General features: G+C 34.7%; 2 protein-coding genes across 12 annotated transcripts in view; one reads left to right on the top strand and one right to left on the bottom strand.

The window, feature by feature from the left end:
- LOC149654691 (uncharacterized) overlaps positions 1-16,765 on the top strand; it is a 226,509-nt gene that overhangs the window by 166,874 nt on the left and 42,870 nt on the right. For all 7 annotated transcript variants that reach the window (XM_089846269.1, XM_089846266.1, XM_089846267.1 and 4 more), the window contains one exon: positions 1,458-1,502. In XM_089846269.1, the coding sequence (XP_089702395.1) occupies positions 1,458-1,502 (45 nt within the window). The remainder of the gene's footprint in view (positions 1-1,457; positions 1,503-16,765) is intronic.
- Positions 1-16,765, bottom strand: part of LOC149654692 (E3 ubiquitin-protein ligase UHRF2-like) — a 65,010-nt gene that overhangs the window by 7,237 nt on the left and 41,008 nt on the right. For 4 of the 5 annotated variants that reach the window (XR_016370710.1, XR_016370712.1, XR_016370711.1 and 1 more), the window contains exon 1: positions 64-173. The gene's annotated coding sequence lies outside the window, so the exon portion shown is untranslated. Of the gene's footprint in view, positions 1-63; positions 174-13,076; positions 13,206-16,765 lie in introns of those variants that run through there. The other variant, XM_089846293.1, reaches the window with a different exon arrangement.

Here is a 16,765-nt window from a genome sequence, read left to right as displayed (position 1 = left end):
TAAAAATTAACGCCTATTGTTATTTTTCTTAAATTTTGCCGTTATTTTTTATAAGAAACTCACAATGAATTAATTTAAACACGAAAATAAAACTTATAATAATTTAGCAGTTAAGTTGAGGCTAGTTAACAACGGCTCTTCAGCGCGATAAATGACACTAAAGTTTAGTACCGTGTCTCTGGTACTTATAGCTTAGCTACTAGGGGGCGCCAATAAGTGTAACACACTTTTCAAATAAAAAACCGCGAAAATAACACAATTCGATTTAAATATGTAGAAAAATCAAGCTAATTTCAAGAAAATTACCAATTTTGAAGCAAAATTAAAGAAATATAAAATCCATTAGAGTTCTAACTAACTTTTAACAAAAAAAATTCAAGAAATTTATTATTCGTAAATAAATTTTTAAACCTTACACAAAAATTAGGTGAATACTCCATAGGATAAAAGTTAATTAAATTACATAAAAAACTACAAATATTTCCGTTTACTTTAACATCACTTAATTAAGAATTAAGGAATGATTTTGAAGGAAATAAATTTATAAAACAACCTTCCTTCCAGGAAATCTCTCACTACCCTGCGATTTCCCAAAGGATGCATATACTACTAGGAATAAGGGGAAAAAAATCCTTTAAAGAAAGTCGAGTGTTATTTTTGCATTGGAAAAAGGGTTGGACCTAGTTTCAGTGTATATATTGGTAAAGAAAAAACTTCCAAAAATAGCTCAGAGAAAAAGACAGTGGGATTCTAAGAGGACTAGATGATACGAATGGGGGGGGAGGGAAGGATTGGAGAGTGGAATTTCATTTCTTAATATATACTTCTCTCGTGGCTTGGTTTTACTTTCGCATAGAAATTGCTAAATTAAATCTTAAGCTTCCTTTTCTTCTTTTTATTGCTTTAGAAAGGACAAGTTTCATGAAATTTTCTTTAAAAATTCGTATCTCTATTAATTGTTAACCGATTTCGGTGTTTTTTGGCCAGTTTTGAAGCTCTAAATCACCTTTTTAAAGCTTACTAAAAATATATCCTTGGTATGCCCAGACCCCTTAATTAAAATTAACATTTGTATGTTCAGTTTCTCAATAGAATTTAAGGAATCATAAGCAAAACACTCCAATCATAACATTTTCTACTAAAACACCTAATTTCTTTGAAATAAAGGAAACCTAACCTACGAAGGAACCTACCACGTGACCCTTAGTCTCGAATAGAGGAGACCTAACCTCCGAAGTAACCTACCACGTGACCCTTAGTCTCGAATAGAGGAGACCTAACCTCCGAAGTAACCTACAACGTCACTCTTAAGTCTCGAATAGAGGAGACCTAACCTCCGAAGTAACCTACCACGTGACCCTTAGTCTCGAATAGAGGAGACTTTTTCTTTAAAAAAAAGAAGTAAACTACATGTAACTTCATTTTTAAATATTTTTTTCTTTCTTTTCTTATTGCAGTTGGCGGAGGATTACAAGCCTTTTCCGAAGAAGAATTCTACGAAGGTAAGCTCAAATAAAAAACCTTTCTTTCTTACTTCTTTCTCTTTTAGAATTAAGGTTGTAATTAATGGATATTAGCATTAGTTTATTCGAATGATATGTAGTATAGGGGGGGGGGATTATCTCCTTGCGCCTTATCTTTTAGTAAGAGAATGGAAATTTTACGATAATGGGCTCATCTCTAATGTGATTATTTTACCCCCGTCTTAAATAAAGCCCAGGGAATTTGCTTAAATTACTAAAAGAATTATATTCTAGTTAAAAACCTAGTAAATATATGTAAATTAAGTTGTTCCGTTTCGTGTTTTGAAAAAAATTTAAGTGCAAATGCATGTAGGTAAATGTAGTTGTAATATCTATGATAATATCTCAAGAATTTTTATGAATTTTGCTCACGTTTCAAAATGGAACAATATTTATAATAAATCCCCATATATTCATTATACTTTAAACTCATAAATTAGTAATATTACCAGTTTCAAAGTCCCTAAAACAGTGATTAGAATTGGGAGTTACCTAACCATTTTATCAGTAAACCCTGACATGGATGGGCAAACTAAATACCCCCTGTATCTATAAAAAAATACCTAAAATTAAAAAACTATTCACAAAAAAGCCTTGAATTCTTCAACTGACATATTTTGTCTGTAATAAAACTCATAGGCGGTGCTAAAAAATGGCGGGATAATGTACACCGTGTATGTACCCTGGTAACCCCCTCAACTGTTTTGATGATAGGGTGGTAACGATTTTTACCTAATAGCAAAAAAAAAAAAACTTCTCTAGAAAAGAATTTTATCTCTTCTCCAAGCATACACATTCCTTCAAAGGTGCTAATGTCTAATGATACCAAAAGCAAATAGAAGTATAACGGAAAGTGACCTAGAAGGTACACTTGGGAAGTTCATGAACTAAGCTTTTAGTAGTGTATTCCCAGTAGAGAGAGCTCTCAGTTGGAGGAGGAGCTGAGTCTTGTGACATAATTTACGCTGCCATATTGGTGGGTTTAAAGCACGAATGATTGAAGCTGAGACCACCCAATATGGCTACCAGAACAGAGGTAAGACTTGGGAGGGAGATAAAGTTAGAAATGCGGCGAATTTAAATCTTCTCCCTAGTAAACTAAATATCCCTTCTTGCCTACGACTATGGTAATATTTTTATCCGTTAGGCCTAGCGCAGAGACGTTAACCACACGTCGCCTACACTCTCTGTCATCTCTATTTGCCCTTGATAGTAATTGCGTAGGGAGTTTGGGTTGATTTTTTCTGTAGCCAGGGCGATGTTATATAATGCAGTGAGAGAGAGGTCCCTTTTGATGTCCGGTGCAATATTAGCTTGACGTAACAATGTAGGGCGCGTCTCAAGTTTCAAAGTTTTTTTGAAGCAATCGTGACTGGATTCCTCCTAATTCTGTGACGAATTTAGATAATAGCGACTACCCTTGACCAGAAATATATTAAATTGAAGTTCTCTTACACGTTTTCATAGTAAAATTTCAATTTATAAAGCTGGCCCTGGCCTGCTATGGTTCCGTTTGTAAATGCGATAAAAAAGTTTTTCTGACAAATAACTTTGGGTTAATTCACTTCTGTTTATATATATAAATACTCGTGATTAGTTGTACTACTTCATTCCTGTCATTTTTAGCATTGCGTCTTCGTCCGCCGTAGCTTTCCCTATTTTGTATATTAGTTATAAACTAAACAGGAAGGGCAGATCCCAGTTTCAAGATTTTTAAAAAAACATATATTTTTTTGAGAAATATCGCGTCATATTTTGGGGTTATTCTGTGTAGAATAACAAAGTTGCCACCCATTTTTTCTTTCTTTATATCTGACTTGAGTAAGTGAATTTAAAGTGATTTTCAAAGTAAAAATGTCGTAATTTGATAAAATTAAACTTCTTTTTTTTTTAAAAATTTTTAAGTAACAATTTTAGGGAAACTCATAAATATTTGGGAAAATGTTGGTTCGGTTGTCAGGTCTTTGGTTTTGGGAAAGTTTATTCTAATATTGGTTGGAGGAAAATGTTTCCAATCAGGTTAAAATTGAGAGGAGATTTGAGAAATGTTGGTTTTGAGGTTTTGGGAAGTTTTATTCGGCCGCGAGGTTCAATTTGTGAGAAAAATTAGTGAAATTTTGTGGGAAAAATTAGGGAGAAGTTGTGAGAAAAATTAGGGAGAAGTTGTGAGAAAAATTAGGGAGAAGTTGTGAGAAAAATTAGGGAGAAGTTGTGAGAAAAATTAGGGAGAAGTTGTGAGAAAAATTAGGGAGAAGTTGTGAGAAAAATTAGGGAGAAGTTGTGAGAAAAACTAGGGAAAAGTTGTGAGAAAAATTAGGGCGAAGTTGTGAGAAAAATTAGGGAGAAGTTGTGGGAAAAATTAGGGAAAAGTTGTGGGAAAAATTAGGGAAAAGTTGTGAGAAAAATTAGGGAAAAGTTGTGAGAAAAATTAGGGAAAAGTTGTGAGAAAAATTAGGAAAAAGTTGTGAGAAAAATTAGGGAAATGTTGTGAGAAAAATTAGGGAAAAGTTGTGGGAAAAATTAGGGAAATGTTGTGAAAAGCTAGGGAATAGTTTTGGGAAAAATTAGAGGAAAGTATGGTAATACAGAGATGTTAAATTGTCATGGAGAAAATTAAGGAAAAAAACCTTAAGAAAATATTAAGAATATTAAGAAAAATTCTTCATTTCACATAAGTCATCCCAAAATTTCACGATCAGAGTTACAATCTTTTTACGGTCAAATTCGTGGCGAGATTCTCCTAGATTTGCTTTGCTTTTTTGAGCGCGGGCGTTTAAAATGGTTTTTAAACCCAGGCCAGGCTTGCAGAGTTCTTTAAACTCTTGACACTAACGCGTTTTTAGCGTGTGAACCTTTCTATATACCTCCAAAAACACAGTCAGTTCTTCAGTTCTATGGCGCCCCTAAACACCCCGTCGCGATTGTAAAAGACCCGGAGCACCAAACATCAAGTGCACCACTCTCTCTCTCTCTCTCTCTCTCTCTCTCTCTCTCTCTCTCTCTCTCTCTCTCTCTCTCTCTCTCTCTCTCTCTCTCTCTCTCTCCATTGGCAAACCTGTTTTCCCCAGAGACGTGCATGCTTTAGAAGAACATTAATGCAAGGGCAATTAAGATACATCTTTTTAGTATATTTATTAATGAAAGATTTGTTATGGGAAAAAGCTATCTAATCCCCGTTATGTCTTGGAAATGGAACCTGCTGTGGGGATTGGGTTAATTTGTTCCCATGATATTTTAATAGAGTATTTTACCTACCATGCAGCATTAATAATTTATCATAATTGTAGCCTAGGCTGCTACATTTGCAAATATCCTCTTTTTTTCTTTTAAGTATTACCCTAACTAATTTCAAATCACTTAATTGTACTGTACTTCTTAAAAAGGGTTGATTATTTTTGAGGTTAACAATTAAGCATATATATACAGTATAATTATGCAAATTTAATTATAATTCATTTTTTTTAATTTTATAATTGAGGAAAATAAATCTAATATTGGTTTTTATATATTTAAAATTTGAAAGGTGATAATTTAGGGTTAGTACAATAATCGTTACATTTCAGCGATGACTTGATCGATTTTGTTAATTATTTTTTTTAATTAAAGGCAATTAAATGGACTAAATCGTGAAATAGTCCGTTTCCAAAAATTCGATATACGACCCGATATATTTGAGTTTAAAGGTCACCATATGTATGGTGAAATTCAGTGAACACATTTTTTTGTATTGTACTGTACATCACGTTTATGCATAGATCTATATAGTAGATTTCATTATTATTATATCTAATAAATTATGCGTAATTTTATTTTTGTCTAGATCATTTTTCTGATAAAATTGATTTATGTCTGGTATGAAATGTAAATATTTAAATTTGAAAATATTATTAGAGGTCAGTAAGGGTACACGGGGTTTTTAATATTTATGAGGGCCACTAAGGAAGGGGGGGGGTAAGAATAAAGCTTGTCTCTGCATTCTAAAAATACAGTACCCCTAAAATATAAAAGCAAAAATAAAAAGTAAGAAAAACCGAAATCAATTTTTATTTTTGCTTTTAGCTTTTATCCATCCAAAATCTCGAAAGCGTTTTCTATGGAAATAATCCTACGTTAATAATATTCATTGTAAGTTACTAAGAAAGACGTTGATAGAAAGGATTGGTTAGGGTAATAATTGTTGAATTACTAAGTTATATCTTTAGAAGGAAGGTTGGTCAATGAATAGTTCAAAAGGATACCTATTGATAATGAGGCTGCAATAATATAATAATCGTCCCTATTTGACAAAGGGAATATTAGTAACTTAGTTTAGAATAATATTACTTAGGTAAGCGCAAAATATTGGATAATCGCGAATCAATATATGTGTATGTTTTATCAAACATACAAGTTCTTCTCAGAAGTGAAGCTCTCAGGGGCTTTAAGCCCAATAAAAAAAAATCAAATCTGGTAGTAGAAGAATCAAAGGTCATAAACAGTTATTAGATGGTATAGTTGAACCATAAAAACTAATTAATTTGCCACTGATGGGTAGGTAGTTTCACCGCGAGCATTGGTGTATCGTAAATTAAACACCTTTACAGGGGCCATAGAAATAACATGGGATATATGACACCCTGTAAGTAAGCTGCACTACATCTCAGCCTTTTCACACATATATATAATAATTTATATTAATATATAATAAAACTATCAGTGTATACTATAGTATATAATCCGAAGCCATTAGTGAGTTTCAACTGTAATTAATAATTTAAATGAAAAGGTAACTTTTCCATGGAGGTCTCTTCAATTTTGCGTTATAATGGGAGTTTGAAATATTTATTGATATTGAGTCGATATCAAAATTATGCGCTACTACTAGGTACTATATTAAAAGCCTGCAAACCAAAACCCAAAACCCCCCAGTTTCAGAAACTTTAGTATTAAGGTCACCCCGGTCGGGTTCCTCTCTAATCATGTTTAATTCCGAAATAAACTTGCTAAAACTTTAATTATTTACAGACCATGGGGAAAACTAACTTCCGCTCTTCTCTAAAAGATCTATTGCCTAAATATAACAGGAAGTAAATTAAACTTGAAGTAATTAACATAACAACATTCATTAAAAGGGATAGTACCTTAAGTTATGGTTTGATAACAAACAATTAACAATATGATTTGTTTGTTTAATATTTATATTAAGATATTAATGTGCTACGATCCCTTTAGCTTGGAGTGCATTTATACTTTGAGTATTATTAACTTTTACAAATATTTACAAAATTTAAAGCCTCAATGCATGCAGGGTAATATATAAATAAACAAGGGGATAGAAAGGTTTAAACTGGTTTTAAATTCAGTTTGTTTATTTATTTAATATTTACGCTTAACATGTACCACAAGGGGGGTAGTAAACACGTTTTTCATTGGCTCAGATCAGATAGGCAACGCTGAACTTTTACTTTCAATTATTTCTATTCATCTTTGATAACATAAAATGAATTCACGTTTAAATCTGAGCAAAATTAACATTATATTATAAAGTCCTTTTAAAACCACGTAGGTACACGTCTATATTTGAATCAGTTTCCATTCTAATAAGTTAATAAGTATGTTCAAATGAATTAAAATTTGTCCTACATAATTGGTTAATTAAAGCCATAATTAGGTTTGAGCATCAAGTATAAATTTACCCCTTTACTCTCTCTCTCAAGGGATGGAAGATGCGGGGCCCAAAAATGATTGAATCCATTATAATTTATTGGTCTCTGGTCGGCCGAGCTTTAATTGGAGATTTCGTTTCATCATTATGTCAGATATGATTAAATTAAAATTTTGCCTTCGACCTAGGGAATTTCGTACGCGAACTATTTTTCCTTATACCGGCTTTTATGTATCGTGTTATTACGCCGTACATTAAACAGTATTGTATATTACGACTGTCATAGCGTTATGGATGGAGGCCATAGCTCGTTTGTCATAATCCTTCCCTCACCAAAAGGGATACTTAACTTAAACTCTCATTACGTCTTATCTGTAAGAATGATTTTGGGGTCTAGAGTTTATAACTAATTTAGTGTTTTGTTTTGGTTAACGTGTTTTATAATGGGAATATTGGACGTTTAAGTATACCTTGGTTAAATGACCACGTATTAATTCATTCTTTAATAAAATTCTTGTATTTTATAATTATAAAATGATGGTGTGATGTCCCCAAAATTGCGTGTTTAATAATAATTCCCGTAGACGTTTGGAGTGGAAATATTTATATAATTGATTAAAACAAGGATAATTAAGATAAGCGTGGGAATTAGAGGACTGGTTAAAATAATAATTTATAGTAATCACTAATTGTTCTTTAGTCAAAGAAGCTAGTAGTGAATGAGAAATAAATCCAGAACTAGAAGCTGAGTTGGGTCACGGTGTAGGTTGAATTTTCACAAACACCATAGGCATACTGCATGGGGAATACACTAAAATTAAAGGTTTTTCATGAATCTTCCCAAGGCCTAGCTCACTTTCTAAAAAATATATATAATTTAAATTTGCCTTTGCTAGAATAGGGACGTAGTATTTCTCCAATCAAAAGTTAACTCAATATAGCCTAGATCGCATTTATTTATTTCACGTCTTCAAATTTTCACCAAAAAAAACAAAATAACTTTCGATTCGTTATCCATCCATCCAGGTTGTTATTAGTTTTCGCTATTTGAAAACTAGGCCTAGAGTTTTTGTGTTTCTTACACCATCCAAACCGTATACGAAAGAGAGTTCCTATAGGCCTACATTTCTCTTATTTTTCATTGAATTTGTATTCGTATGGTTTGAAAATCAGCTGATAGAAACAAACTTTGGATTGAATTTATCGCCAATGTTTTTTGGTCTCGATTTTTCTGAGCAAAGTAGGAGTACATTTTTATTTCTTTTATATCAAAAAGAAGCAGAAACAGAAACATTTCGTGATAGTTTTACTAAAACTCGAAAGAAAGAAAAGAAAGAAAATCCAAAAGTACAAAGTTATTTTTCTCCTCTTTCATTTTAAATTAAATTTCAATATAAATAATTTTTGGAAACTCAGCTAGAGATGGTTATGTATTTGTTATTCGAAAGTATATCATAAGTTCATAAGATATGTTCCACAAGTTTGTCACTAGTTACTTACAAACTGGAGCTTGTCGTGAAGTGAGTGAGGTAGGTCATAGATTCGTGGTAAAGCGACATACGCCTGGTGACTGGGGCGCTGTCAAAGGCTTAGTACTGCAGACTTAATAGGACCTAGATGGAACTTGGTCGTGCATGCAAAATTAACCACCGAGTGTAGGACTTCAATTCTCTCGCTTGTCGTTCTCGAACTAGTTATCTCGAGCTGTAAGTCTCTCAGTAGCATTACGAATTAAGTATAGGTAGTGTCATACTTATGGAAGGAACATATCTTATAAACTTATGTATATATATATATAAAGGCATGCGACTCGGTTTTTAAGATGACCTAACACATCGCCTAAGGGCAAAATATTATGAAAAATATTCATAAAAATATATTGTATCCCATCTTTTGGTATTCTTTGACATTTTGTGTCACCATATTTGTTCCTGAACTATATTACTTCACCGTGTACATAAAAAACCTTTCAGCATTATAGTAAGGGTTGGGTTAGTTATTCAAAGCTTCGTAGGACTTATTTTGAAGTTGTTACATTGAACAGTGTACATTCTTACGCAATTCCCTCGAATAACTAAACCACACTGTATCTTCTATGCCTAGAATATAATAAATATATGTTCCGTTTTCACTTTCGTATATACGGTGCATTCTTATCATTTATGTCTAAAAAAGACAGCATTATTTACGCGCCGATAATATTATACTGCCAAAAAAAAAATTATGACTACAATACCTAGGTGTTCTTAGCCTAGCTATATATAGACTAATGTTGTAGTATTTTCCACATTATAATATATATAGCGGTTTCCTACTATCAGGGGAAATGAGATGATATATTTTAGAATTCATTGTTTATAAACAAGTAGACTCTTAAATTAACCATCCAGCGTTACAATTTAAGTAGGATGTTTTCAAACTTAAATCAAATTGCCTGACCTTTTGACCCCTAATTTAAAGATTCCCTGACCAGTGTGGTAACCCGGCTCTCATTTATAATCCTACCCAGAGCCAGCATCTAAAATAAACCCCCTCTGTATTTGAACTTTGAACCTTACACATCTACTACTACTACTACTACTACTACTACTAAAATTTACGTAGGATGTTTTCCAACTTAAATCAAATTACCTGACCTTTTGACCCCTAATTTAAAGATTCCCTGACCAGTGTGGTAACCCGGCTCTCATTTATAATACTACCCAGAGCCACGCCAGCATCTAAAATAAATCTCCTCTGTATTTGAACTCTGAACCTTACACATCTACTACTACTAAAATTTACGTAGTATGTTTTCAAACTTAAATCAAATTGCCTGACCTTTTGACCCCTAATTTAAAAATTCCCTGACCAGTGTGTGGTAACCCGGCTACTGCCTCCTCATTTACAGTACTACCAAGAGCCTCAGCCAGCATGAAAAATAATCCCCCCTGTATTTGAACTCTGAACCTTACACATCTACTACTACAACTACTACTAACTAAAAATGTATTTGTAATAAGATTTCACGATGTTCGCGCATTTTTCCTCACTCGTGCAGACGAAGCGAGCGAACCAAGGCTTCCGTTGCTAACATTTGAGCAAGAAAGTAAACATATCAAAAGATCGGGGGGAATCGCGCGATAATAAAAGAACTTCCCAAGAAGATTCCCTCAAAAAGAAGAAGATTAGTTCTTGATAATATTGGAGAAAGCGGGTAGTAGGTAGTAGCCCTTCGTTTAAACAGGGGCCAAGTGCGAAAAAGAAGAACTTGCTTGGACTGGTAAATATTTGAATTCATTTCAGGCGGCGAGGGATAGCTAAGCTATGGCCTGCCTGTTCAACGTATAAGATTGAAGCTTGCAATAAAAAAAGCAGTGGTAGTGGTCGGACAGATGTATAGATAAACAACTTCCTTTCAAGGAAAAGAAACTTACTTTGTGTTTGATTTTCATAGAGATTGGTTACTCAATGCCTCTCATCTTTTTCCGATTTAGGCCTAGAATGAATTTTTTTTAAGAATCAATTTTAAAGTAGAAACGTAACAGGTAGTTTATAAAAATTAATCTCTTGTTTAACTTAAGTACTTAGGGTGAAGGAAGGTAAGATGATTTTGATCGAGCTACTTCCGGCAATGTAAGGCGATTAAGTAATATGTCAAACTTTGAACTTAAACTTAGATGACAAACCGATATTTTCATTGTTTCTGATTTCCTGATGAAGAAGTCAAGGAAGTCAGTAACTTCAATCCCATACCAATCGCAACCCCAAAAAATGGGTCAGACCTAGCCCTAATTGAAAATGAATTATTTTTATAAAATAATAATTTTAAACCCTTTTTTATATACTAATATATTTTTCTAAACTTTTATCAACAAATAAACATTAATTTCGCGTTTCAAAATAGTACAACTGTATAGTTTTAAGTTCTAAACAAGGGGCTAATCACCTTACTTTGAATTGAGAGAGACATAACACTCAGAGAATTATAGCGATTATCCCCTCGTTACCAATACCGCAAAACCCAATATCTACTTCACGCGTCTGTGAGCTTTGAAACTCAACTTATAATTACAGACCATAACATCTAATCGAATTTCAACAACTATACTGTATAACTTCGAATTTGGTATAAATAACTATTAGGCCTAGGCTTAAAGTTAATAATCTAAGCTTGGTCTACGAAGGGATATCCACACTAAGCCTGTGGCTTGTTTACAGGTGGGTCCCTTTATAATGCATAGAGGGGTGGTGGCTAGCCCCTATGCCACAGCTAACCTACAGCGCCCTATACTAACTATTACCGTTAACCTCTGCAAGTTTTGATGGAAAGGAGAAACCGGGTTAGACCGCGGAGGAAAACTCCTTTTAACGAGCGGGGAGAGAACTTGCAAACTCTACGCAGAAGGATTTGTTCCCAGATTTTCACCCGGTGCCACAGTCCGGGATCGAACCCAGGATCCTCCAGGAAGTTAGACACGTGTACTGACAGTACTGCCCAATATCCCAAGACGATAAAGGTAGAAAACTTAGTTAATAAGATGCAGAACGTAAGGACGTGAAAGAGAGAGAGAGAGAGGTAACGGAAAATCCTTCCGCCTCCGGTATCTAGAATCCGATTAGGTACGGTCTAGGAAGCCACCTAATTACGATAAAACCAACCCAACCCTCGTGTGACCAAGGGTTAAAACCCTTTGACCCGAGAATACGACCCGGGCTTGGCTCAACCCGACTCGACTCTTGCTGAATTAAGTTAACAGATGTCAAGTGAGACTCCCCAACTATAGCTCTCTCCCTCTGAGAGGGGAGATCTAGAGAAGCCCTAAATATCATCCTGGCCTGGCCTACCCTTGTTGGGTTCAACCTTGCCAAGGTCATGAGGTATAACGTAGGATCGTGGGGAGAAATTTATGCGACCCCCGAAAGAAAGACTAAAGAAAAGCAACAAGATGTCGAACTCAATAATGTTTTTACCACTCTTGAGCTCCAAAATGGTTTTGTACTGTTCTATGGACAGTCCATTTTGTGTCGAAAATGTTCTATACTTCTAAGACACAAACAAGGTATGATTGGAGTGTTTTAGGGATGACCCCTTAATAAAATTAACACGTTCTTTCAATTTCTTAATTAAAATTTAAGGGGTTATCCGTAAAACACTACAATCATAACTATGTCCCTTGTGTTGTGGCGAAATTTCAAAATTGATTTTCAATAGAACCCATTCACCCTTTTTGTAACCTCCCCTGCAGTGTGGAAGTATGTTCTGCCTAATAAACATGGTATTCACCAATCACGTGACACTGCGTAGGCAAAATATTAACGGGTATGATACGGAAACATTAACGGTAATATTTCCAGCAATCCAACTTGAACAAGGCTAAAAACGGAAGTACCTTTAAAGATTCAATATCACCACCACACAACTACCGCCATCAAAACAGACCTCTTCCGTCTGTCTTTTGCCTATATTTGGCTTCCCCATCTGCATCACTTCAACCCAGTTACAATATTCAATACCATTTCTGTAACTCGCATTATAAAAATCGCCCTTGGAGAAAACTAAACACCCAAAGACAACTGCAACTGGTACGAACCCAACATTCCCTGTGTAGAGAAAATAACAAGAGAGGGTCGGGCAAGGACGCCGAGTCGCTCGCTGAGGTCTGGACAGCTAGCCCGGCAATGCACCATCTGCTTACCCAATTTTAAAGGACAAATCTCATTAAAATCATAAATACTTTGGTGAAGAATGCGTTATATTAGATCGTAATAAGATATTCAGATAAGTTAATGTTATAGTTATAATTAACTAGTTAATTAAACTTAATAAATTTCTTCGGGTATGCGTGGTAAGTGATATTTATATTCATTAGATTTGCCCTTTAAATTGCACCGCTAGATATATAGAAGTAAAAGAAAGACAAGCTTACTTGACAACACCTAGTTGGGTTAACGACATCCCATATTTGGTGCCATCAACGCTTTTAGGTTCTTTTGTCGTTTATCGTTGACTCCAACCTTTGTTGTTCCCAATTATCGACAGGTTAACTTGCACCAGTCTAAAGATAAAAAATACAGGAAAACAAAATTCAATACCGGTACAGTAAAAGCTGTAACAATGTTAACGTGTCGTTCAGGGTATTTCAAGATTTATTTTTCCATCAACTCGGAGACTTCGGTCGGTCTTGAGACGCGAGCCACAGCAGCTGAGAGGGTCAAACAACACCGAAAAAAATAAATCTTCGACATCTGCCTGATGTTCGTTTTTAGACTTTTTCTTAGTATTGGACCAAGGTTTCTTGACCTCCAAGAGGTTTACTACAAATTATTTACACTCTATTTCACATAGTGGTCATTACAGTAAAAAAAACAATATATCCTTGCAAAATTCGACAAGGATTGTCATTGTTAACAATGTTCTCGGACGTTAACGTGTACTTTAACGTGTGGCTTGAACCCCAAAAGGTTGTTAAGCCTAATTTTGTAAATGAGAATTCAAAAGCACGTGCAGTTACTTTTCTCGCGTCAAAATTCAAAAACACGTGCTATAACCTTTCTCGCGCCAAAATTCAAAAACACGTGCTATCACTTTTCTCGCGCCAAAATTCAAAAAAAAGTGCTATCACTTTTCTTGCGCCAAACTTCAAAAGCACGTGCTACCACTTTTCTCGCGCCAAAATTCAAAGATTTTAAGTATAGAGATAAGTAAGTTAGATAAGCTAAAACAAAAGTTTCTTAAACTGTAGGCCTAATCCCGCAAAGAAATTATTTAACTCTCTAGAAAAGCCCCATGGTTACGGGACATGTCGTCCAATTTAAGTATAATTTTTATTACACCTTATCTAAATCACAGACTTCTTTAGAACTTGTCCTATGAAAATAAAAAAGAAAACCACCTTTTTTCTTCCTCTCCTACTCTATTGGCTGTGGTTCTTAGAGCGGTACTTGACACTTCAAGTACTTACCCATCTTTACAACATCCTTCTTTAGAAAGAAGAAGTTTTTTAATTCCCCACTCGAGTTTATAGGGAGGAGGTCGCCTCTATACTCTAGCTCATCCGCCTCGGTAAAGAAATAACGAATTTATCATCATTGTTACTTGATGTATGTGGTTTGGAAATGGCCTAGCTTATTCTAACGCGCGATTCGACATTAATATAAAAAGACGGTAGAAATGGGAACAGCCTTAGCTTAGGGGGCTCGCGAACCCAAGGTTGGGTCAAGAGTTAAAAAGAAAATTTTGGCTCTGTCCAATATAGTTATATAATAACAGCAGATTTATAACGTAAGTCAAAGCACGTGGATGTTTATAAAGCCGAAAACGGGAACAGCCTTAGCTTAGGGGGCCCGCGGACCCCAGCTTGGGTCAAGAGTTAAAAACAAAATTTTGGCTCTGTCTAATATAGCCATATAATAACATCAGCTTTTTAACGTAAGTCTGGGAAAGCACGTGCACGTTTATAAAGCCGAAAACGGGAACGACCTTAGCTTAGGGGGCTGGCGGACCCCAGCTTGGTTATATAGTTAAAAAACCAAATTTCGGTTCGGTCTAATATAGTTATATAATAATAGCAGCATTATAACGCAAGTCAAAAGCACGGGACGTTTATAACGCTGAAAAAAAGTTGTTATGGAAAATAGTAGATAAGACACAACTTTAACCATCTTTCAAGTATCTCTGAAGGATACCAGGAGGATAGTTTTTCTTGTTACATATTTCTGGATAAATTTTTTTTTTTTCCTAGCGCTTGTGCTTTCTTTTCTTTAAGGAGTCACACCCACAATGAACTACCTTTTTTCTTTTTTAGCAAGTTTTTTTTCTTTCTTTTACATAGCAATGTTAAGTGGGATCCTTCTCCCCAATTTCTCCCATCCAATATTCTTTTGAAGCAGGCAGATGCGTAGGATACCCAGCAATACCTTTATTATAAATGAAATTGCCCCAATTCATCCCAGCCAAATGATGCAACGTTTTTTTCTACCATTTTTTATTGCGGTTCCTTTCCTCGGCTTAAATGGAAGATAAAACTGCTATCATAAGCAAATAATAAGTCACTTCGCAGTAATGGTAAACACGTCGTCTACAGCCTTACTCTCCATTATATCTATTTGTAATTGATATCATCATACAGGGTGGTAGGAGCGAAGTACAATAGGGAAATGGCAGTAAGCGATAAACCCCTCCTACGAATCGTCAGATCTCCGCTTAACCAATCATCTTTACTCCCCCACTAGCCTTCTACTTCATAAAATCCTCCACCATGTAGCTGTATATAGGAGGGGGCGATCTGAAGCCCCGCCCCTTTTGCTGTTTCCCTATGGCACTGGATCTGAAAAACGGACGTGCCTTTTGTGGTGACAAAAATGTCACAGAAGCATAGAATATTTTGAATTGAATTGGGTGTTTATTTTTGAATCCTGTAATACAACATAACATAGTTACTTTTTACATTTGATAAATTATGTTATTCTTAATTGGTAAAGTTACATTAGACTCAAAACTGATTACCCATAGAACAGTCCAAGTCAAATAATAACCCTTTTTGGAATGTTCACCTGTATTTTGGCATTACATCAACCCTTTGCTTGGTAAAAATAACCCTATAGTAGTAAATTAGAGGAGGGGGAAGCCCTATTAGGGAGCGTCAATTAAAAGTTATTAGAAATTGTTGGATGGTGGGTCGTTTCGCGGTTTTGTGGCGAGCTAATCACCCATACCATAATATAGGGCCGCCTAGATTAAAAAAATAATAATAATACATTTTCGACCCATTGAGTCCTAGCACCCTTAATTGCACACTTTGATGGCATGGCGTGCCCTTTAAAAGAAACCCTTTAATAAATGAGCCCAACTAGGCCATGCAGGAGTTCTTTCTTTGTTGGACCTTGTGCAATAATTACTGCATGCTTAACTGGGCCCCCAAGAAGAATCATCAGTAATTTTTGGGAGTTTTTTTTCTATATTTTTGTAAGGGATACATCCAGGTAATTGGAATTATTGTGTACTCATTTTCACTCAACGTATCTAGGAGGATTTTGTGGGAGGAGCTAGTCAAAATATGTGGGAATAATAGCTATAGTCTTTTAGGCGATAAACTACACTATTACTGTCATTCTTCAAAACAAACAATTGAAGCTTTGGCACAAAAACTAAATATTGTCAAAACATATCAGGCTTAAGAAGCTTAATACCCAATAAAAATAATAGACCTTTTCAAATGTTTATTTTATAATAAATAATATGACAAAGTGGTCTAAAATTCGCCTAATTCTCCATCGAAAACCGTATTTAATTTTTAAAAAGAAAAAAATAATAAATAAATTGAGCTAAGCTTTACTTTAGTTGACAAATCCATGGACCACTAAGATGGCATTAAATATAAGGGGTCGGAACGCGATATTTTTCTTAAACCCCAAATTTTACAATAAACAGTATTTTTCAAGATATGATTGGACAGAGAGCGTCTAAAAAATGACAAGTATCCGACCCGTCGACTTAAGCTTATAAGCTAAACCGCAATTCTATACATCGCATCTTCAAAAATATAGTTTGAAATTCAGGCATTAGAGGCAGCATTTTGTTTTTCGAGGCTGAATTAATACTTAAGTTAAACCGTAC

The sequence above is a fragment of the Phalangium opilio genome, unplaced genomic scaffold, assembly GCF_054372755.1.
Source record: "Phalangium opilio isolate 3A_F unplaced genomic scaffold, DU_Popi_V2 ptg000079l_1, whole genome shotgun sequence".
Taxonomy (NCBI): domain Eukaryota; kingdom Metazoa; phylum Arthropoda; class Arachnida; order Opiliones; family Phalangiidae; genus Phalangium; species Phalangium opilio.
This window is presented reverse-complemented; position numbering and strand designations above follow the sequence as displayed.